Raw genomic sequence first — 25,269 nt, forward strand, 5'->3', positions numbered from 1 at the left:
CTTTTTATGACTCGCTTTATTGATTCATATGGGAACTTGAAATTTGTTTTTAAGTTGATATAAGTTCCTTTCTTTGCTAACATATCTGCTTTCTCGTTACCGTTCAGTCCACAGTGGGCCGGGATCCATTGGAAGACCACCGGTTGGATCTCCGGGTGGGGACTGTCTTGGGAGGGAAGAACGATGAAAATGTGAAGTTACTACAATGGAATTCTAGAGGTTTTAGTCAGGATAAGAAAACAGAACTTGCCAAAGTAATGTTTAAATGTACAGTATAACAATACGATTAGTCAGGGAACTGTGATGAATGATAACCCAAGAAAATAAAATGTAATGGGTCATGAAACTTTTAATTTGTCCTCTTGTAAAAACAGTAAAATGTGACCTCAGGTGTTTGCCCCGTACTCTTCAGATAATCCAAGAAAATTAACTATAAACAAGAATATTGATGTCAACATGAAAAAGAATTGCAGTGTTCCAAATTCGTGAAACGTGTAATGAGGAAACATAATTATGTAATTTAATGATACTGATATTTTCTATTCCATTGCTAAATTGTACACTAAATTATTACCATCATCAGCATTATGTCTGAACTTCTTGTAATAAAATTCAAGTATTCTGGAATGTTTTTCTTAACTCTTTTTTCAGAATCAGGAGTTATTGCCGGTACCAGACACCCCTACTTTGCTCTCTATGGCACCTCCGTTACTTGGTTCCTCTACCTCACCCACACAACAACAAGCACCCATACTGAGTCCAGGAGAGGTTATAAAAACATCTGGAAAGTTTGCTAAACCAACCAAGATTCCTGGCAAAAACTATTGTAAGGATGAAGTTGTAATACGCAATTCAGATTCTGGCAAAGGTAAGAGTTCGTTCTGTTCATTAAATATGCATGGGATTTCGTAATTATAATAAACGTATTTCTAAAATATTGATTTCAAGGTTCATTGCTGTCATTTTTATTTATCTGGATCACGTCATGTGGAATATATTTAAGTTTAGTCTGCATTTTGAACACTGGTATTTCATATTTTTTTTCCTTAATGAAGACAATGAAATGATAAAAAATGATTGTCCTTTAAATATCTGTTTTATGAGTCACAATGTGTGTCAGTATATAGTCTTCTTTTTGTGCATGCCATTCAATGGTAGTTTAATTACAAAGCTAGAAATGCTTTAGTTAAACATTCGTAGTGTATTGCTAGCTTAATCTATATGTTCCTAAAATGAAGCCTTACGGTGCATGTTACACATTTTAAAGCTTATAAAAAGCATTATATTAGATGTAGAATGTAGTGTTGGATAGCACTGATTTAGTGTTAAATTTCCAGAATTAGGTATGTTTCTAGTGGAAACCTGAAATTGTGACAAAAGGGATTTTTCGTAAGCATTTGTTTCAAGAAGGAAAAATAAATTTTTAATCGCGTTTTTCATTCAAAAAATTCACCGAAAATACTTGAATATTATGAAAGAATTTTCTTGATTATTTTGTGTGCAATATAAATAAGGGTTATACGAAATTGTTTGCACAGCACAGGGTTCCTGAAAATAATGACTTCTTTTTTAATAATGCGGAAGTGAAATTTACATGTTATTATGCTTTTATTTGTTCACTTAATGTTATTTTTCCACAAATTCGTCCCCATGTTCTTATACAATTTTGCAGCACTCAAGTCTAAATCTTCAGTCATTTGTACTTCCATTGGAGCATCAAACCACCAGCATAGCTCAGGGATAAGGAACTGAGGCTGAGCTCAGGCTTTGATTCGTTTGGGCTGTTATCAATTGAATTTTTTCCTCAACTGGAAGACAGCAGCATGGTGACTCCTCACTCATTTTGTCACACCATCTTGCTGTTGCTATTTCTACTGACACTACACAATGCAGCAATTACAACGAAAGAGCAGCATCAGTATTGGAGAAGCACTGTCCTTGAATTTTTTATCCTTTGTTTAACCAGACAGTTAAAAGTGAAATAGAGCAAAATGCGGATTATATGATGACGTAACGAACACTAGGTTTACTACAATATTTTTCCAGAACACTTCATTCTGTGATGCAATTAATAGGAGCAAAATATTTCAGGGTACAGGTGAAGTGTATGCCAGTCTAGCCCATTTTATCATTTATTCAATAATCCTGGATGTGACAGCCCATAGAGGGCCAAAACCGACAAGGACTGCTGGCCTCACTTCCACATGCCTCAGCAGAGGTGAACTATTATCAAACCAATATAGGGCTCTCATGTGATTAACACAATGACCCCTCCCCCCCTAGCTGTTGATAGCTGAGTCATGGAGCTGGATTTTGCTACCTACCATAGCTCCCCAAATTCATCACGATGCTGGGTGACACCAGTCCCATACACTGGCCGAAATTTCATGAGAAAATTTCTTCACCCATGAAGAACCGAAACCATGACTCATTCTGCAATACAATTGAAGGCATGATACCTTAGACCATGATGCTACAGTGCTGGACTAATTTATTGCATCAGAATTACTCAGACTACAAAAATACAAGCCTAATAAACCAATTCCTAGGACAGCAAAGATTATTTATTCAAGCTTCATATATATGAAGTAACTGGAGCTAAATGACAGCTGTGAACAGTATGGGATGGAGATAAATGCAAACAAGACGAAGACCATGGTTGTCACAAGAAAAATAAAGAAGGTAAACTTGCGAATTCTAAATGAGGCAGTAGAGCAAGTGGACAGCTTCAAATACTTGGGGTGTACCATAAGCAGTAACATGAGCTGCTGCCAGGAAGTCAAAAGGAGGATTGCAATGGCGAAGAAAGCTTTTAATAGAAAAAGGAGCATTTTCTGCGGACTTCTGGAGAACGAACTAAGGAAGAGACTAGTGAAATGCTTTGTGTGGAGTGTAGCATTGTATAGGGGAGAAACATGGACATTACGACGAAGTGAAGAGAAAGGAATAGAAGCATTTGAAATGTGGATATGGAGAAGAATGGAGCGTGTGAAATGAACAGACAGAATAAGAAACGAAGCTGTGTTGGAAAGAGTGGATGAAGAAAGAATGATGCTGAAACTGATCACGAAGAGAAAAAGGAATTGGTTGGGTCACAGGCTGAGAGGAAACTGCGTACTGAAGGATGTACTGTTGTTGTTTTCTAATGCCAGGCCTTTGACAATAAAGTCATTTGACCTCTTGCACTCCAATATTTTTCAAAGATATTATAATGGCTAGCCACTGAAGCACAGATTTTGAGGTGTTCCGAATCCATTTCTTGGTTTGAGTTGCACAATGGGCAGTTAGGGGACTGATATATTCCAATTCTATGCAGGTGTTTGGCCAAACAATCATGGTCTGTTACCAATCTAAATGCAGCTACAGACGATTTTCGTGGTAAATCGGGAATTAACTGTGGATTATGATGCAGAGAGTTGCATTTTTTCCCTTGAGATTGTGTTATCAAATTTTGTTTGTTGAAGTCTGAAGGATGTACTGTAAGGAATGGTGAACAGAAGAAAGCTCAGAGCAGAAGAAGATATCAGATGATAGACGACATTAAGATATGTGGATCATATGCAGCAGAGGCGTATACTGGTTAAAGGGTTTGGGCTACCGCTGACCCTATTATTACACAAAATATATCTAACAATTACTTTAATTTTAATTACTATGGTAAAACTAATAATACAAAATTATTACATTATGTTATATTATAAACTTTTTCTTTTGTAATTTCCTTGGGCTACCGACGGTAGCCCGCAAAATACGCCCCTGATATGCAGAGACTAAGAGAAAGGCAGAAAATAGGAAGGATTGGAGAAAGCTGTGTTTGCAGTGGAAGACTTGCCCATGGGGAGAAAGTGTGCATGGGTGTGTGTGTGTGTGTGTGTGTGTGCGCGCGCGTGCTTGCGTGCGTTTTTTTTTTCCTCTCTAAGCCAAAGAATAAGAATCTGAAAAAAGAAACCTGAAACCTACTTAACAAAAAGCGAGGGTTACAACATTTTGCCGTTTCATGGACTGTATACTGATTAAGTACAGGTTTGGATTTGCTAATGCTTTGCTTATCACACAACTGTTATTATAAGCAGTATATTCTTGATTGGCACTTCATTGAGGAGTGCTGCACATGAGGTTGGAATCTTGAGGTCACAATTATTGCTGTCGGGTAATGTGCACCCTTTTCTAATGTGCCACTCAAGCATAAGGAAGCTGTATCTGTACATCTTCATTAGGCTGTAATTCTGCTTTGTGCACACTAGTGTGATAGATTGTAGGATGAATTCTTTTCAGCTTTTAATTAAATTTTAGATGCTGGTAGCACTGAGCTGGCTCGAGTTCTGCTGACACACAGTAATTCATATTATTTAAGATAATGTGGTACAATAGAACTTCGATTAGGGTCATTAATTCGTTCCTGAAAACTGCTGTGTTTCTGATATCACAATAAAACGATATAAACCTGTTTTCAAACCGGTTATTTACAAATGGTAATTAGAACAAACATTACATTTTGTTAGAGTCACATTGATTGTACTAATGGAGTATATTTAATACACTAGATTCCTAGATCAGCCTTACGGTCTAGTGGCCAGAGTTTCTGGACAAGTTCATGAGGTCCCGGTTTCGATTCCCAGTCAGAGCACATGTTCCTGTGTTTGTCCATGGTCTGAAATTTAGGTTAAGTCTAAGTTGAAGACCTCTCCTGGTGCTGAATTATTATAGTCATATCATTGGGATAATGTAACTCCACCTTCCAGGTATCCCAATCTTAGTCGTGGGTTACACATAAGCCACTGCCAGAAGAAGACCAGAATGTCTAAAGACACCATGGTGGCATCGGATCAAAAAAAAGAAAAACTTTAGGTTCTTTATAGCACATACATAGTTTTAATAAACATAAGAATTCATGCTTTATAATGTTGACAGTTCTTTCTGAAAATTTAGCCAGTTTCTTTTATTAGCATATTTTCTTAAAGGTCGTAACTTTTAAGAAAATAATGTCCTACAAGAATAGTACATTATGCAACGAGCTTATAATGGTAGTAATTAAGACGCGAGTATGTTCGTTTGTGAAACGAGCGCAAGCGAGTTTCATAATTTTCATACGAGTGTCTTAATTACCATTATAGGCAAGTTTCATACGACTTTTTATGCTCGACCCTATTTCTAACTTGAAATTATTCATAAGTATTCATGTTATGGTTATGTAAGTGAGGAGTGGAACTGATCTGAATTGTGAGATGTCCACAGACGCGAAAGTATTGATTTTTTCCGAAGCACGAATGTCATTGACCTTGATATAATCTAGAGAATAACATGAACATTAGGCTTGATATAACCTGGAAATTGATTTAGAATTGAAAAACGAGATGACAAATTGAATTTATTTGAATATTATTTACAATTAATGCTAATTATTATAGTAACAGAACATAACCTTCTGCGACAGTATTGGATTTCCAGCCTCCATGACTTTTCGCTAATTGTCTTTCGATTGCATAACCGAGAATAATTGATACTTGCGGTTTTATAATGGTACAATGGTGATTTCTCATTGGCTGAACAACTGAATTATAATGAATAGGTGTACTTTAATGAGGTGCATTAAAGGGCTACTACCAGGTGTATAATTACTACATTTATACTTATTATACTTATGTATTAGTCACATTGATTAAATTAATGAGACTTATTTAATTTATTACATTTATTGTGTTTATTATGATGTATGTGCTGTGAGGAACCTAATGGTTTTTATTTTTTGGTCCGATGCCACCACGTTGTCTTTAAACTTTGTATAAAATAAAATTACTTCACTACCTACATAATAATAGTGACATTCACAGATTTGATTGATATGTGAAGGATTGACCACGGGATTTTTCTCAACCCATTAAGAGCAAATGCTCGGCAACTTTAGACATTGGACTTTGGACTCATTTTGCTAGCATTATCACTTTCATTTCACTTAGATGCTTGATAATCACCTCAGTTGATAAAGTGTCGTGAAATAAACAGCATTTAGAGAAACAATATTATATTCGTCAATAGTTGTTTTTCATTCTACGGCCTCTAAAATCCACTTGTACCCAATGGCCAGCCCTGTATGATCCACTGTTTCAGTTGTGTTTCCCTCAAATTTGAGCCCTGCCACGTGATTTATAACATTCCAGGAACCCTCTGGCTCTGACTTGTGATGCTCCAGATCATGTGGTTTATAGTGATCTATCAGGAATGGACTGGTATGTGATCTGGCAAAAAAGACATTTAAATTTAATGGTAACAAGCAGCAGATGATGGGTAGTATAAAACAATATTAAAATGACATTAAAGGAAGTTCTACTGTACATTTGTTGTTGAGTAGATGTAAGAAGTGTACGTTGACTTGTTTTTGCTGTGGTGTAGTGATGGGCATCAAGGGACGACGCGTCCACATGATAGAGGAGCTGAGCGAGACCATCATTTCATTTCAGCGAGGTAAATCCCAAATGAACCAGCTGACTGATCATTCACTCTGCGTGCTGCAGCATGAACTAATGAACTGAATGAACTAACAGACTGTGCAGTGTCCGGCCAAAGTTCATAGTCTGGCTATCAAGTAGGCTCATTTATGTACTTGTGTCCCAACTCTGCTTGTTAAGGATTGGGTGCTTACTTAGGTATTTACTTTGCATCATTTAGATCCAGGGTGCCCAAATTGTTGTATTTCGAGGGCCAGTAACTAAAGTATACATTGATCATGGGCCACAGGTTATAGTAAACATATTTCTCGAAATACAAATAAAAATAATTTTCAGTGAATAGGAAAAGATAAAGATATTAAAAGAAACAAGTCAACTTCATCAGGATACAACATTTTCACAACAGAAACAATGCATTTCTTAACAAACTTACTCTCAACAAAACTCTCGTGTTGAGCATGAAGTTTCAAACCTCATTGCTAATTTTTGTAGCATATTTTTTGCTTCAAACTTCTATCTGGAAGTAAAAATTACTGGTGAGTAGTGAATTTTGAGCACAGTTCTTTTGACTTCACAATACATTCATGTACCCACTGTATTTTTTCGTCTGGTAACATCTTTTAATGTTATATCCCTTCATAACTGCTGTAACATCACTGTAAATAATACATATCACTTATTTCCATGCTCTTCCACAAAATATGAGGGTGATTAAAAAAGTAAGGTAACCAGGGCTCTCACGGGTGATATATTCCTCCTCTTGTTCGACTTTTCCGTCAGGGCTGCAGCAGCAGACCACAGAACCATCTGGGTGGTGTTTCAACACCAATATGACTGTTCAGCAAGCTGTCATGACATGGCTTCAGGTACTTGATGTAGATTTCTTTTATGCAGCTTCGATGCTCATCCAAACACTTGTTTCATTGGTTCGAAAAGATGGAAATCACAGGTTACCAGGTGGGGGCTGTAGGGAGGATGGTCCAGTACCCCCCACCGGAACTCCCAAACCCACACTTGTTTCCATGACATGACATTCGTACCATACACTTCAACAAGTTGATGATGAATCTCTGCTAGTGAGGTGCCCTTCAGATACAAAGACCGGATCACACTAAGCACTTCCACATTTGACCGTGTTTCTGTGCATGCAGCCATCTTATAACTGATATTGAGAGTGTCTGCCAGAATATATGCACTATCTATTGGCTGCATGTAAAGCTGTGTCTGCTGTTATGGCCCTGGTGGAAAATTCGAACAAGTGGGGGAATATGTCACACATAAGAGCTTTTGATTCCTTACTTCTTTAATCACCCTTGTAGTCACCGAGCCAAGATTCATTAAACTAGTCTGCCTGGGTGGTGCAGTTGGTATAGCGCTGGCCTTCTGTACCCGAGGTTGCGAGTTCGATCCCGGCCCAGGTCGATGGCATTTAAGTGTGCTTAAATGCAAGAGGCTCATGTCACTAGATTTACTGGCATGTAAAAGAACTCTTGCGGGACAAAATTCCGGCACACTGGCAATGCTGATATAACCTCGGCAGTTGTGAGTGTCGTTAAATAAAACATAACATCTTTTCATCAAACTATCTGCATTCACTGTCAACTTTACGATGTTTCAAAAGCATTTCGCACTTTTTTTAATTAAACTCAGAACACGACTGAGCTGTATTGTAAGTGAACAAGGAAGATTACGCTACATAAAGGATGAATGACTTTCTCAGGATGTCCTTGACTGACATGCCTGATTGGGACTGGATGTCAGGCATTTGTGAAATCTGTAGAAATGCAACTTTAAGCAACCTCCTTCGACATTCCTCAAGAGTAAGTTCCGAAAATAGTTCCATGTGTAATAATTATTACAATAAAAAGGATGAGCTGATTGTCCTGAGTACAGTCATGCCAGGTTTCGCTCTTGAGACATGCTGAAACAGTAGTGTTCAAGAAATAAACAGGTTGGTTTGCTGTATGCATGTACGCAGCTCTCTAGGGTAGTTTTGTGGCGGTTTTACACATCATGCACGATAGCATAAAACTGGCCACAGTTTTTAATCTATTTGTGATAGTTTCATATGGTTTTTTTTTTCGAGTGTATTGTATGGAGTCTGTTTTTTACTGTCATGGTTGTATTATGTTTAACCATTTCGAAAATAGAAGTAAAAGTGACGTCATGTAAATTTAATTCTACTAGGGGACTTAAATACTGCTTCAGCACTTAGCACTGGGTTGAGGGGTTAAATACACAATTATCAGTTTCTACAAGAACAAAGGTAGGCCACATAAAAAGCCATCCCTGATTTAGGTTTTATAAAATTAAATATAGATCTTAAAATGTGCCAGTAAAGTGTTGACATTTTCAAATGCAACATGTTAATGCTACATTATTGCTTTCTGTTATGAGACAATTAGGAGGATGAAGTCAAGCATGAATGCTAACTGTGAATTTTGTATGGACACTACACAGAAATTACAGGAGTTTTATTTTGTGGGCGGAATACCAAATAACTTCTGTGTTACTCCAGTCTCAGAATCTGTATGCTTCTACCTAGGAAGTCGTTAAATGATCATTACTGATGTGGCACTTAGAAACCTATATGATGGCCATTTTGAGCACTATCTTTAAAATTATTCATGGACTTTGTAAACAAAGATGTGAAAATTAAGTAATAAGCAAATATATATTAACTAGAAAATATCTGTACTTAAAAAACAAAGCAAAATTGACTGTATATTTACATGAACTGTCTTGCTTGTTTTTATGTCTTCTATCCATTCTCCTAAGATTCCTCATATATTAGTTAACATACTATATATTGTGTGTACAGCCCTGAAGCCTTTTGCGAGGACACAACTCACCTTTCAGCTTATTTATCCTTTCTTTTGCCTCAACCATCATCGTCATCTTTAAATTACTTTTTTTTTTTATTACAAAAATACATATTAAATACAATCAAATACATTGAAAACTATTATATGCAGTATATTAAATATAAAAAAAGTTGAACTAAATAAATATGGTCTATAGTCACTGCTGGGTAACTTTCTATTCCCTGTTCTTAACATACCATAATTATGTTCTATTCATTGAATTTCCTATGTCTAAAACCTGCTAATGATTTAAGAAGTTCAGTTTCTTTGGCTACCAGTCTTTGCCTATCTTCTTAGAACTTGTTTCAGAACTCAATTTTGGATTTACATAAATCCTGTGTAATCTTAGTAATTCATTATTGTTATAGTTTTAAAAATAATCACTATCAGAATTTTAAACACGCAATTAAATCAAAGAGTGCAGAAAGTAAGAAAATTGTAATGTTTACTATGTGTTAATTTTATCTTGAAATTGCTTAAAATTCTCGTCTGCTTTAACAGACAAATACTAAAGGCTTCCTAGGTTTAAGAAGTGTGATTATAATCCATTCCTTTATCCGAATGGCTTTTTGCTGCAATTGGATTAATATAAGTGTTTGTATGTATGCTCTGTTTAGTTTTTTCTTTTCTGTAAAACCTTGATTCCTCTTTCCTGGAAAGAAATTCATCTTTCACAATTTCATTTTACTTTCATGGATGCTTGAACACCCAACTCTGCATTGCCAACTGAACTCATGTTATTTGATAAAGATTAATGGAGTACTGACAATCTTTTCAGCTTGCTTCTGTGATTGGATACAATTGAAGATAAGGAAACTATTACAGAGCATTGGTCTGTATTCCTGCTTTATTTTATATTGCAGGAAGTCTTCTCTTTTGTGCTTCTTTTGTCTTGCTGTTTTAGTGTCCAAAGCATGAAGATAATGGCTTACATGCCATCACAAAATGCTAGTATTATGAAGTATGTTTACATTTTGCTTCCTAAAAAGAATCTTGTTATGGCAGAATTAAAATTGAGTGCAAATGTCATTAGAGTTCATTGGATTTGAAGGATTGAAATGGAGCACATTATTAACTACAGATATCTAAATTGTACTTTATATTTATTTATATATATGGCATTATTGTAGATAAATTCAAATACATGTGCATAACATCTCATATTTAACTTCAGTACTCAACCTATAAAGACTGTAAGGGAGTTAAGCATTTAAAAATTATGTTTTAAAACTTTATTTTTCACTTTGTCGAATAGACTTGAGATCTATTCCATTTTTGTTTGGGCCTCTTTTTTCCGGACCTGCCTATATGTCTTCTACAAATTGTTGTACGTACATTAACTGTTAACAGTGTTCGAACATCATGTTTCTGTATGTTATAACCATTTGCCTGTATTTTCTTGTATCCTGTTTTCTGTGCAGGATATGTTCAGTTTGTTCCTTATATCTTTGTTTCTCAACTTCCATTGTGTGCAATTCCTTAGAAATGTCATCTTTTCAGTCTGTATTCGTTGTAAATATTTCCTTATCAGTGCCTTATGTTTTGCTTTCGTATGTTAAACCAGGTGTAATCATTACATAATTTAATTTTTGCAATGTTATTGTCGAATTACGTGATAGTTGCTAAATTTGTTGTCCACAGTTTGTGACTATTAGGTATATACCAGACATTTGCCTCAGAAGCCATACATTTCGTCATGTTGTAAGGTATTTAAGATTGTACTTATCACATATTTTTGGGTAATTCAGGTGATGTGCTATTGTTTGCAGACCATTTTTACATTCTTATAAAATAACTTAATTGTCAGTAACTACAGAAATATTTATTTAGTTTCGTCTCGTTCCTCTCTTGTGTGCTAGAGTGATGAAACTTGGCTTACTTATTCATTAATATCTGTTGTGAAATAGAGGATTTGATTGGCTGTATTCAGCATAGTTTTATTGCTAGCAAATTATATATAAAACAATACAATTTTTTTATTACTGTATTCAGCATAGTTTTATTGCTAGCAAATTATATGTAAAACAATACAATTTTTTTTATTAATGTTCGAACATTGATGAAATTATATGTATGTATGCATGTATATATATATGTATGTATATATATATATATATATATATATATATATATATATATATATATGGCCAGCCTCATGGTCTAGTGGTCAGAGCTTCTGGCTGTAGTTCATGAGGTCCCGGGTTCGATTCCCGGTTAGAGCACAGGAATTTTTCCTGTGTTCGTCCATGGTCTGGAATTTAGGTTAAGTTTAGATTTAAGACCTCTCCTGGCACCACATTATCATAATCATCCTATCACATCATCGGGGTAATGTAACTCCACCTTCCAGGCGCCCCAACCTCAGAAGTGGGTTACAACTAAGCCACGGCCAGGAGAGAAGACCAGAAATGTCGAAAAGACAACCTGGTGGCAATGGATAAAAAAATATATATATATATTTTTTTTTACAAATGAACAAATTAGAGTAGAGCATTGCACACTGCACAATATGCAGTGTTACCTTTAAGAAAAAAATTAGATTTAAAGAAAATTATAATTTTTTTTTTAGAAATTGAGAAAATTTAAAAAACAACAAAATAAGTTTAGTTTTTTTTAAAATGTTTATGAGAAAAGATTTAAATTTACATTATGTGATTATGTTATTCATATGCATATTCGGTAAAATTTTCCACTTTTTTTTAGCTAAAAAAATTGTGGATTTTAGAAATTTCAGTAGTGCATCACCTTAATGTGAATTTGAAATAAGAAAATACAATACAGAAAGATAGGTCTAACACAAAGTGGAGGACAACGTAATGGGTATTTGAGTTAGGAAATTTTCTTCCTTTTCAGCAGTGATCCCACTGCACGAAATTTTGCTACTGATTTGTAAATCATAGACCTGCTGGGTATCAGGGAATTTTGAAATGTTCTATGAAAGCATCTTTGATATCTTCTCCAACTTTTACATTTAGCTAAAGTATTGTATAAACACACACTTTTCAACTGAATACATGTTAAAACAGAATCAGTGAGATTACTGAGCTACTGAGTGAGCACAGCGTGGCTTGCTGGCTTGCATGAGTTATGTGACTGATAACTGTGCAGTACTGCATTTTCTCTTTGCCCATGTCCTCATATGTTAGACAACATGTACTAATGGTTGCTGGACTTATGTTGTTTCTAAAATGAACACTGACTTTTCTGTAGAAAAATATCAAACTGATGATGATTTGCACGCAAATGTGCACTTTGTTCCAAAAAGCACCTGTTACAGTAGCCTGAAAAATGGTAAGCGGACTTGTGTTGTTTATAAAATTAGTGATTCATTTAGTCTCTTAAAAAAATTTAACTTGAATTCTGTCTGTAATTATAATATTGTTACTAGTAATAGACTGATGCTTACAATTTTGCTCCTACATCATGAATGATTTTTTTCCCCATTTACAGACTTACATTTCTATGTAAAAGTTACCTTCACATTTGTATAGTAGAAATAACATTTCTTTCGACTTCTGACAGCTCGCTGGCTGCATGACTTACAGGTCTGCTGTCACGGAAATGTTGCCAACTTGTTACTACTGCAAGAAGCCAGTTAGTGATATGTTCGATAATATGGCAGCATTGCACACAAGCTTGAGTGTCAAATGGTGATTGGCTACTTCCAAGGTTAACCTTGGTTGCCATGACAACAACTAATAAACCATGCACATAGCGAGCTATCAGAAGTCGAAAGAAACGCTAATTCTGCTCTAATAGTACATACATATTCCTGACATTAAAATTCTTGTTAATATGAATAAGAGTAATAGTGCTTAACTATAACACTTAGTTTTATTGTTTGTTTCTCTCGTGTAATAATTGAATGGCATGCACTTAAATTCTTTTGACACTGCATTGAATTTGTTCTAATACACATACCTAACCATTTTATGTATATTTGTTCGAAAACATGTATGTGGCTTTCAATTTCAGGTCCTTTGCTGATAAAACTGCATGCTTTAGTATTAAAATGACCTTGCACACTTCTAGCAAAATTGAATTTGAGATGAAGCTGTTAGGATTCTTGAAATTAATCAGTATGACAGCTTTCCCTCCTGTACACACATAACTAAGACACTGCATTTCGTCTGCTTCATTTCAGTAAACCCAGGAGCAAAGGAACGACTGGTACAAATAACTGGTCCAAGCGAAGAAAAAATAAAGTGAGTAATGCATTATCACAGTTTATACAGTGTTTGTGAACAACCATTTAAGGGAACCCGAACAATCCTCTGTGAATGAGTGGATTTTAATGTACCTTCTCTCAGAAACTATAGTAAAATACAAGTATAACGAAATCCTAGGGACCTTTGAATTTACTTCGTTATATTGAAATGTGTTTTTTTTCTAAAAAAAATTGTGTTCTACTTAAAGTACACTGTAACTAACACAAACTTCAGAGACATGTTCTTCATAGTAAATGCTACTTCAGCTAGATATTTAATAACCATGTGACCACTATGCAATTGCAATATTATTATTATAACATAAAATATATCCCCACTTGCTAATGAATTATAACCTATATTTCAAAGTCGTTAAAAAGTAGTTTTTTTTTTTTTTTTACAAGGGAGTGACATTTTTATTTTGTTGTGCTGATTTTCTCGTAAAAACGAAATCCGTTAAATTAAAATATTTTAACATTAAATTATATGAGTAGAAGGCGGAAACAGAAAATAATTTCGTAATACTGAATATTTTGTTATACTGGCATTCATTATAACGATATTTTACTGTATTAGGAGTACAGTAATGGAATTTTTACAGCTTATTCCTGGCACTTTTAGCGTCAATTTAACAAGGGGTTTATGGAAAAATTTCCAAGTTATGCTACCCCCCCCCCCCCCCCCAATATAATCCAATTTCGTATATTATTTTTTGCTGCATTCTTAGGGCTAACTCCTTTGTAAATTTAAAATTCATAAAATGTTCCTTGAAAGTTCAAAGTTATTTTGATGAGTAGGAACTAAGAAAAGATATATTTTGTACAGAAAATATAAACTTCTGGAAAATGATCTTCAAAATGTTTATACTTGTTTTTTTGAAAGATGGGACATGACAGTTATGCAGCCGAGCTTGGAACTACAGTGCCATGTTGCCAATATGGACTACCACACTGCCAGCTGATGGTAGCTAGCAATTGTCGTTAAGATGGCTGACGTTAAAACATTCATTGACAATTGACGCGAAGGTAAGAAAACAATACAAAAATCGACAGAGAATCAAAGACGAAACGTGCCAATGCTAACATTGTGTGCACAATAAATGTAGCCAAGAGAGCTATTAAGCACCCGCCATATGGAAACTGTAAGTTTGGCAACTCAACCGTTGTTACCATAGCAACAGACCTACCACGCTATGTGACATTCAGTTGTTTTTCTGATCGCAACGCTCCTGTCATGTCGCATCTTTAAAAAAAAAAAGTATAGTACAACCCAGCTGCATATGGTGGAATTTTACAAAAGAAATTTGTTTAACTCTTTGGAAGTGAGTAGTGAATTTGTTCCATATACCGTTGAGAAAAATAAATTTAAGATAATATAATGTAGTAAAAACACCAAAAATGAAAGTTTTCATTATTTTTCAAGGTTCTGGTCCCCATAAAAATAAAAAAAAAACTATTTTCCTTCAGAATTTGATTACTCCTGTATTAGGAACTGCTGTAAGTACCGTCAGATTGAAAAAAATAATAATAAATTATAGCAACCTGCCGGAACTTTTGTTGTACAGTATTATATAGTCGTATTAGTAATTTTAATAATCTCGAAATTAAATCCCCCCCCTCCCCCCAAGGGCTTCATCTGTGCCTGAATTTTAGTGTAAAAGACTGATACTTCTATGGCTTCAAGACAAAATGTAATGTATCATTTCTTGCAGTTTTTTAGGAGCAAACATTTAAAAATTTTAACAGCTGTATAAAATTGTAGGAATCATGTTTCATAACAGCGGGTTAGAGAGAAAAATAATAGAGATATGGATGTGATCTTTTGCCACAATAAAGATACCATTATGATAAACAACGTACTGAAAAATCTCATTTTCACCAAAAATTGACATATCACCATTTGCCTTGGAACATTGTGTAATTGATGCTTTCCTGTGTTGCAGCCATGCAAAGCAGCTGATCGAAGACACTATTCGACGAAATGCTTCCCCGGTGCGCCTAGAGCAGCCTGACAAGGAACGTATGGGTGGTTCTAGTAGTAGTTTGAACAGCAGTGCTTCAGATGAGAGCAATCGATTTCCTGGTAAAGATTTAATGTGTTTGTCTTTGGCATGTACCAAATTCATGACACATTAGTGTCTCTCAAACATTTTGAAAATGAGACCACTTAGTAGGGATATACTGTTACTATCTGTGGAATTTCCCCAGAATATTATTCCAAAACTCATTATCGAGTGGAAGTATGCAAAGTATAATGTTTTGAAGGTATTGATATTTACTATCTCTTGCGTAGATGTAATGGCAAAACGTGCTGAATTTAGTTTGGGGGTCATTACTTTAATTATTATCGATTTGTAAGCCAAGAAATTTGGTTGTTGCTGTCTCCAATTGTTAATTATTGGGCTTGAAATTTGCGAGGTTGTAATGCAGTAGCATCTTACAATGAGTGCAGGTAGATACAGGAGGTCATGGATTTGTTTCAGGTGTTCGTCGGTCTGCACTGCTTCATAGCTTTTCAACAAATGACGCTAGTCTAGGAGAGTATAAGTACACTGTTACAGTCGGAAATCAGTCTATTAAAATAACTGGTACCAATTTGGATCTCGTGAGGGTATGTAGTAGTAATATATATTTTTTGCTTTCCCATTTCTTAATTTAAGTATAAAATACATAAAGAAATAAATTATTTGAAGCATGTATATGCTGAAATACTAGTATATCATAAGTACACATATATAAGGGAAACATTTTATGAAATTTACTCGAACTTTAGAACTACAATTATGTGATTGTTTCAAAATTGTGGAAGTAACTGAAAAGATACATGTTGACAGAATGGATCAGGAAAGAATAAATTAATCCTGCAGGTACCCCGAAAGGATGCAGGAATTTAAAAAAATCCAAGAAGAGATGGGCAGAGATTGTAACAGGCCACTGAGGCCTAATACTTGGGAGATGATGATATTATTATTATTATTATTATTATTATTATTATTATTATTATTATTGTGTATATTTTTACTACCGTATTCACTTGCGTAATATACAGCATTATATAATAAATTTATTTATTTATTTATTTTTATTAATTTTATTATTTTGCTAATAATCGTAACATAAAATATAAAATATACAGAGAAACTTTAGCTCGCTCCTGAAAGAGTAGAACTCGTGCTCAGGGGCGGATTCCTGAATTGAAATATTAATTATTATACAATACAATTTGCAATTATAGTATATAAATTTAAATTTACAATTTTTCAATTTTTATAAAATCCATACATAACCTTTTAAATTTAATACTAGAACTATTTGAATTGACAAGATTAGGATATTTAAATATAAATTTGTTATATATTCTTGGGCCTAAATTACTACTATGATTAAATACTGTAACAGTGTTGCATTTGGTTCAAACAATCTTAAAGAATTCATATCTTTTGTTTCATAACTATGAGAATACAATTCAAAATTTTTTCGATTTTTATGTATGAATTTTATTAATACAATATAATAAATTTGTCTTACGTTAAGTACATTAAAGTCTAGAAACAAATTTTGAGATGGAAAATCAATAGGTTTATGAAGACATATTTTAATTATTTTCTTTTGTAATAAATAAAGTGGATTAAAATTGGATTTAAATGAGCTACCCCATCCTATAATTCCATACATAATTACCGATTGAAATAAAGTTAAATATATTTTACGTAATAAACTTATTGACAAGTAATTCCTCAATAAAACAAAATAATATACTATTTTACGTAATTTATTACAAAGGTAATTAATGTGTTGCTTCCATTTTAAATGATTATCGAAAATTATGCCTAAATACTTAACTTCAGAGGACTCTTTAATAATCGGACATTTACACTGTATAGGACAACAATCAGAATTAAGTAATTTAATACTTAATATAGATGTAGGAGGTTTGTTACATTTTTCAGATAATGAGAATGGAATAATTATGGTTTTATTTTCGTTGATAGAAAGATAATTTATGTCAAACCATTTTTTTATTAATTTAAGTCCATTATTTGAATTATTATGTGCACCATACCAGGTTTTTCCACCAAAAAGTAAAACTGTGTCATCTGCATAAGAATAGTGAACACCATTGTATTGTTGTAAGTCAATTTTTAATAAGTCATTCATATATATTAAAAATAGAATAGGGCCTAGAACTGTGCCTTGGGGAACACCTATATTAATAATTAAAGGTTCACTTGAATAATTGTCAATTTTCGTTCCCAATTTTTTACAGTAATATGTAGGTGAAGAAAAGTCCCTGCATAATGTATGCATTACATTTTACTTAATTTTTGCTTTATTTGTATTCAGATTTAGGTTATACTGTGCTACATTTTTTTATTCATTTCATATGTTATGCACTTTATATAATTGCTGCTTGTACGTTTTCGATATACAATTAATGCTCTTGAAGTCTTACAATAGATCTTTTTCAATATTACTTGAATGCCTGACATTGAAACCAGCTGTGCTTATCGTGTGGGATGTCAGGTAATTATGATTTTTTCCACTAAAATTTTTTCTTCGCATATAATATGCACCCTGAATATTTAATCCAAATATTATGGAAAAAAGTATGTCTATTATGCGAATAAATATCGTATTTGTTAATGGTCAGTTTGATTCTTACAATGTTTTAAAATACTTAAAGTATGATTTCTTTATCTTAAAAATCTTCCTTATTACAACACTTTAAAAACATTGCAATATAAATTATGTTAAAATACATAAAAATGATCAATATTTTGAGACCTTGCCTTCCCATCATTACAGACACACAGCTTCTGATGATGGGGTTGCATGGCCTCGAAACATATTTAGACTGATCAATATTAATGTACTATTTTAAGAAATTTTAACATAATTTACCGTATTTGTCTGCTTAATGGACAACCCACCTCCCTCATAATGGACGCACTCCAATTTTTCGCGTTAAAATTTAAAAAAAAAGAAAAAATTCCCTGTGTAATAGATGCATCTCATTTTAAACAAAAATCATTTTAATAATATCGACAGTCATAAGATTGGATGCACTGCTTATGTTTAAATTCAAGTTTTTAAACGACAGTGCATGGTATCAGTGAATGAGATAAGGGTAGTGTTAATAATAACAATAAAGTGTGTCTTATTGTCGCTGTATTCATTGTTACACGTCATATATTTATACATTTGCTGCTAACTATCGATCGTCTTAAGTGCAATGCAATCAATATAGAAATTAGTTGCAGCCCAAAATATAGCATTACACATTGTATCGATTATTTCAGCATTCGCACTGGCATACCATTAACACTTTTTTTTTCTCTCAAATTTCTTCCTTGCATAAAGGACACACTCTAACTTTTTGTTATAAAAATCGAAAAAAAAAAAAACATGTCTGTTACACGGGTAAATACAGTATATTATAGTGTTTTTAAACTGCCATAATAAGAAATATTTTTAAGATAAATAAATTATATTATGTCATTGTACGAGGAAATGCAGTTTAGCTCTCTGTTATATTTGTAATTTGAAAGTTGTAGAATTTCGGAGTTTTCCATCCTTGCAATTTGATACTGGTTTATGACATTGATGATATTTGTGATAGTGTTTTCAGTTGATATTTGCTTCTCTTCTTATTTTGTTTTGTTACGATTACTATAATGTTTGTTGCTAAGAGGGGTTGTTCTAGGAGAACTTATATTCAAAGTAGTCATCTATAACATTTACATAATATTTAAAGAAAATAAACTGACGAAAATATTCTATTTGCAGACAGCAAAACTAGTCTTGGACGAACATTTCAATCACGATTCAGAACAGTACTATGGTGCTGGGGATTTTTATGCCACGTAAGTACCCAGGCATCTAATGCCAAGTGATCATTTATTTATTCTTTCTCTCTGAATGCATTATTTTCATTTTAACCCAATCACATTGTTTGACAAGCTGTGATCGCACGAGATTTACCACACCAAAATATCTTAGTCAGATGTCTTAATCAGTAAGTACATACTTTCAGCGTAGTTTCTTATAAATTCTGCATCAAAAATCTTGTGTAGTTATGTATTTATCAATTCTTTTTACAGAACACTGCGAATTTATCAGCAAACTGGACATTAAATACCAGTACAGAGAATCTAAATAATTTAAATATGGGTTAAAAACAGAAATAAATGAGGATTTCTGACTTCTTAGTGTTGATATCTTTTCTATGTAGTGCTATTCCATAAGCATGAAGTATCTTTCCTTTTGATTTAATTTTTTCCCCCTCTTACTCTTGTTATTTTCTGTGCCTATTAATAGAGAGAGACTAGTATTGGATGTATAGAGTGCAAGGAGTTAATTGCATTAATGTTCATATAATCTCTTGCATAAAACTGCTTGTGACACTAAAGAAATTGTGTTTTTATTGTTTTCTAATGCCAGGCATTTGACAATAAAGTCATTTGACCTCTTGCACTCCAGTATTTTTCAAAGATATTGTTATGATCAGCCACTAAAGCACAGATTTTGAGGTGTTCCGAATCCATGTAAAGAAATTGTAGAGTAGATAATTTCGTGGACTAAAGTTCATGTGACGGAAGGGAGAAGAACAAGGGGAAGGGCTAGGAATAGATGGTGGGACTCGATACAGGATGACATTGTTCGTGAAAGATAGAGGAGAGTGGATGAGGACACTACAGGAGGCGAAGGTCCGTCTTTGGCTGTAAAGTCATGCGAGAAGAAGAAAAAAAGTTAGTGTGAACCCAAATGACAGTTGCGACACCTTATACACAGTCAACCTTTAAAATAATTCAGCTGCCAATAATATAATTTCTGGAAATGATACTGACAAATACTTTTTGAGATCGATTGAAGAAATGGTATTACAACTGTAATATTTTATTGTACACCCTTTGACACGGAAAATGGTCACTCTCCTGTAGCGTGAATTTGTCTGTCATTCGGGATAGCGTGGGGAAATATTTAGCATCGAGATCTAAACTCACTGTGTGTGAGAAATATTGGAGAGCAAGACAGTTAATGACTTTATTGCCAAGAACTCAGAATTAGTTAATGGCAGCTACTTCATGTCCAACTTCATTTTGTAAACTATAATGCTAGGGAAAAAATAACTTTGTCAAGAAAATAGGGAAATCTGGGAAAATGAAAAAAAAAATTGGTTGGACTGGACACTCTGTAATATCTGATTTATGGATGAATTTCACTCTATTATGACAATTCGAGTTTTTTTCCCCCCTCAGCTCATCATTATTACGAAAAAAAATGAATACTGTACATGTGGAACTTGCAAGAAACCATGACCATATGACGTGTTAAACTGTTTGGTCAGAGTATTTGACTCTACAGTTGTTACTTCTGATTTTCAGATACGAGGATGAACCGAAGACGCCTTGTACACCTCTTCCAAGTACTCCTCCTGGCAAGTTTTCGGCTGCTAGTCGGGTGGACAGTCAGGATAGTAACGCTACCAGTGAGAGTGACGAGACTTACAAAGCACCCGTAATCTTGGAAACTGCCTCTGTTCCCACCCCTTGTCCTGATAATACTCTTGGAAATCAGTTAACTGTTGTTAGACAGCCACTATTCCCGGATGCCTCAAAAGAAGCGTTCCAACAAGCTGAAGCGTCTGTCAGAAGCACAGACCTGAGTGCTCGAAACCGGCGTGCGTGTTTTGCTCACACCAACAGTCAGCAGCAAAAGGAGGAGCTAGCCACCACTAAGACGGAAACACAGAGTTCTGGTAGGTAGTAAACCTACCTCAAGAAATACATTGAGTGAGATCTGTCTTCCAGAGAAAGTAATTCAAATCAGTTTTTCTAACAGATTTATAGTACAGTAGAATTTCTCGTATCCGGCAACTGTGGGACAAAGTCAATGCCGGTTAACTGATTTTGCCGGATAATTGGAAAATACGTTTATAGGTTATGTAAAGACACAATGTACCACACAGACATTTTTTTCCATGTTGAAATTTAGTAATACAGTAAAACCCCGATAAGATGCTGTTCAAGGGACCGGGTGTAAACCGCTTATTAACCTGGACCGCATATTAGACAGATGTACTAATTTTGACTTATATATAGTATCTATTAGCATTTTTCTTTATTGAAATACATGATTCATGAAAGGTAATACAGTATTACTCCATTATGTAATTACTGTACTGTACGTCAAAGACATTTACAATATGTACTGTACTTAATTCTTTCGGGAAAAAAAGTCATTTATAGTTGTTTGCCGTGTCCGTGTACTCGAAGTCCTCATGTTTACCACACTTCAGTTTCCTGCAATTACATCCTCCCGACATTGCAGCTGTAGTGATTGAGTCGCGATTTTTATTATCGTTCTTAATGTGACGATGGGATTTCTAATGAATCAGAGAGTTGTTTCTGAGTAAGAGTACTGTTCTCATCGTACTTTCGTTAAGATTTCCAATTTTTTCGACACAGAAAGCGCTTTTCATTTAACACTCATTGTACTCACATTCACAGACACTTCAATACACTAAAGGACAACAAATTGACCAGCAAAAATTTCCAGCCGAGTGAGGAATGTTGTTTGAGAGAGAGGGTTAGCAAGAGGGTGAGGTATTGTAACTGTATGTAGGCTTTAACCACGCAGATAAGGAGTTGAATAAGTGAGCGTAACAAGAGGGTGAGGTATGAAGTATGAAGGTTTAAATGCGCAGGTAAAGGGTCGAATACCAATACTTTTCAGGTTAATGGTACCAGTGAGTTCAATGACCAAGATGTTTCGTTGCTGTTACAGTAGAGTTCTGAAAATTACATCGAAAATATTCCACAAAATCAGCATATTATGCGGACTTAAGCGCAACAAACGGTATTTTATAAAGGCATTATATATGAAATGTGCAGGGACCAGACAAAAAAAGCGTATTACACGAGATAGCGTAATAAGCAGGTGCATCTTATTGAGGTTTTACTCTATTCATATAGATATTTAAAAATAAAGTTTTGAAATACATACAATCTATATTTTTAGTACTGAATACGGTAATGTACATTCATCAGTTCATAATTATTGTAATACATAATAGTGTAAAAAATACTAAAAGTTTTCATAACCTTATGACAATTTTAAATGGTGGTCATGTGAGTCATGTGACATGAAGAGCATGACGTGTAGCCAATGTCGCAAATATGAAGATGATGAAGTAACGCTCGATGATTCGAGTGTAAGAATATTTCGCTTGCGTTTCGTGGAATCCATCGTGCAACAGCAGCACTTAGCGGTAATAGCCATGATACCATCTATCACTCGAATGAAATTTTTGCATGCTGTAGGAACAGAAAATTTCACACTTTCCTATTTAGACTCATTCAATACTCCTTCGAAACGGGTGAGTTCAAGTTGTAAATTTAAAGATATCGTCTCTGCGCATTAAGGTCCAAGTGACAGCTTACCAATGCTACCTGATATACCCCAGGGACATAATGGTTTTTTTGTCTATGTTTTCACGTGTGAACAATGTAAAGAGTAAACACGACATGGGGCATGTGCGATTCATGAAAACCACTCGCATCTTCGTCTGAATCTTCCCTTTCGCATGAATGACTGTTTTTTTTTCTTTTTGTCCTAGCCAAAGTGCCGTTGTTTTGGTATTGCCTGTTATTTGGGTGCCGGATATGAGAGATTTTGCTGTTTAACATTATTATAATTTTAAATTTATTTCTAAAAACTGTAATGATTTTTGAAATTATAAATAATTGAATTTCCGGAATTTTTTTCTGGAATTTCAAGCCAGCTACTTACAACACACACATTTTATTTTAAGTTATAACCAGGGGCATGAAAATCACAATTGGAATAAATGCGATAGAATTGAGTGTGCTTTTTGCTCCTATTTTCAGTTTTCTCTGCATTTCATGAGAATTGCAACCTTTTGAAGCCACTTTCATTATTGTGATTGGTGTAAATGGATATTACCATGATTGAAGAGGGTTATCCCAAAACGGATTCAGTCCATTTTTATGAAAGGGCTGCGCTACTTTCTGTATTCACCGATCTACAGACTGAGGGAGTTTTCAAGTGACATGCACAATAACACAACCTTTCAGACAAGGATTGGCGTTGGTTTGGACGAAAACTTGTTTATATTTTAATGATACAGGCCTCAAACATAATCATATACAGGGTGAACCGTAAGTAATGTCATTAATTTCAGAGGGATTTCTAAGGAAGAAGTTTAATACAATTTTATTTGGTTTTGTCTCCTTTTCGAGATAAAAATTGTTTTATGTGAAACATTTGATTGCGTGTTTTGGGAAAGCCATTGATTTAATTCCCAATATGGTCGGTCAGTTTAAGAAAGCAGTATATTACTTACTTACTTACTGGCTTTTAAGGAACCTGGAGCTTCATTGCCGCCCTCATATAAGCCAGCCATTGGTCCCCCCTCTGAGCAAGATTAATCCAGTCTCTATCATCCTATCCCACCTCCCTCAAATCCATTTTAATGTTATCTTCCCATCTATGTCTCGGCCTCCCTAAAGGTCTTTTTCCTTCCGGCCTCCCAACTAACACTCTATATGCATTTCTGGATTCGCCCATACGTGCTCCATTCCCTGGCCATCTCAAACGTCTGGATTTAATGTTCCTAATTATGTCAGGTGAAGAATACATTGCGTGCAGTTCTGTGTTGTGTAACTTTCTCCATTCTCCTGTAACTTCATCCCTCTTAGCCCCAAATATTTTCCTAAGCACTTTATTCTCAAATACCCTTAATCTCTGTTCCTCTCTCAAAGTGAGAGTCCAAGTTTCACAACCATACAGAACAACCGGTAATATAACTGTTTTATAAATGACAATAAATGATTGGAAGAATTTTAGTTTTGCCCTTTAATGTGCAGAAATTTGATCTGAACAAATGTAACTTTTCGTTCTTAAGAGGAATTTTAAAATGTTACATTTGTTCAGATCAAGTTTCTACACATTTAAAGGACAAAACTAAAAATCTTTCAATCATCTCTTGTCATAATACACTTCTCTCTTAAAGTGACTGAGTATATTGGGAATTATATCAATGGTTTTCACAAAACACGCAATGAAATGTTTCACATAATACAATTTTTTTTCTCGAAAAGGAAACAAAAAAAAGCAAAATTATATTAAACTTTTTGTTTGAAATATCCCAAAGAATAACCCCCCTGAAATTATTGACATTACTTACGGTTCACTCTGTGTATGAATAAGTCATAAAAATAGCCAAATGGGGTTAGCAAGTTTCGGGATGATCACACTCTTCAATTGTATTTTCATTGAAATACGAGCAATTTCGAAGAATATGTAATCTTTCCCCCCCCCCCCCAATTTCAATTTGAATAATTTTTCAGATTTCTTCACATGACCAGAAATTTCGTTTGTATACAGTGGCTGGTATACCTTGAACCACACATGCACAATATTAATCTTTACTTTTGTCTGCTATAATATTGTGACGGCAGGCCGAATATTCTTGGCGCTTCGGGGAACTTCGTGTGCGTCCGGCAGAAGAGAGGGGCCGCGAGGCGGCGCTGACGTGACGAAGGGAGAGGGAGAAGTAAAGCAGCTGGTGACTGAAGGGAGAAATCCAGAGAAGTCTAGATAGGTGCCATCTTCTCGGCATCAGTAGAAATTTCGAGCATCGTACTTTCTCGAAACTATGGTCTAGTGATAAATAGGAGACGCAAGTGAGCTGACAGCAGTTGTTGTTGAGTCGTTGGACAGCAAGCCA

At 34.6% G+C, this 25,269-nt stretch overlaps 1 protein-coding gene across 4 annotated transcripts in view; it reads left to right on the forward strand.

Annotated features, from left to right (window-relative positions):
* mxt (Eukaryotic translation initiation factor mextil) overlaps window positions 1-25,269 on the forward strand; it is a 69,733-nt gene that overhangs the window by 18,090 nt on the left and 26,374 nt on the right. For 3 of the 4 annotated variants that reach the window (XM_069842456.1, XM_069842455.1, XM_069842454.1), the window contains exons 5-11: window positions 652-868; window positions 6,391-6,462; window positions 13,455-13,515; window positions 15,461-15,600; window positions 16,001-16,128; window positions 19,305-19,381; window positions 20,903-21,276. In XM_069842456.1, the coding sequence (XP_069698557.1) occupies window positions 652-868; window positions 6,391-6,462; window positions 13,455-13,515; window positions 15,461-15,600; window positions 16,001-16,128; window positions 19,305-19,381; window positions 20,903-21,276 (1,069 nt within the window). The remainder of the gene's footprint in view (window positions 1-651; window positions 869-6,390; window positions 6,463-13,454; window positions 13,516-15,460; window positions 15,601-16,000; window positions 16,129-19,304; window positions 19,382-20,902; window positions 21,277-25,269) is intronic. The other variant, XM_069842457.1, reaches the window with a different exon arrangement.

Source organism: Periplaneta americana, chromosome 12 (genome assembly GCF_040183065.1).
Source record: "Periplaneta americana isolate PAMFEO1 chromosome 12, P.americana_PAMFEO1_priV1, whole genome shotgun sequence".
Taxonomy (NCBI): Eukaryota; Metazoa; Arthropoda; class Insecta; order Blattodea; family Blattidae; genus Periplaneta; species Periplaneta americana.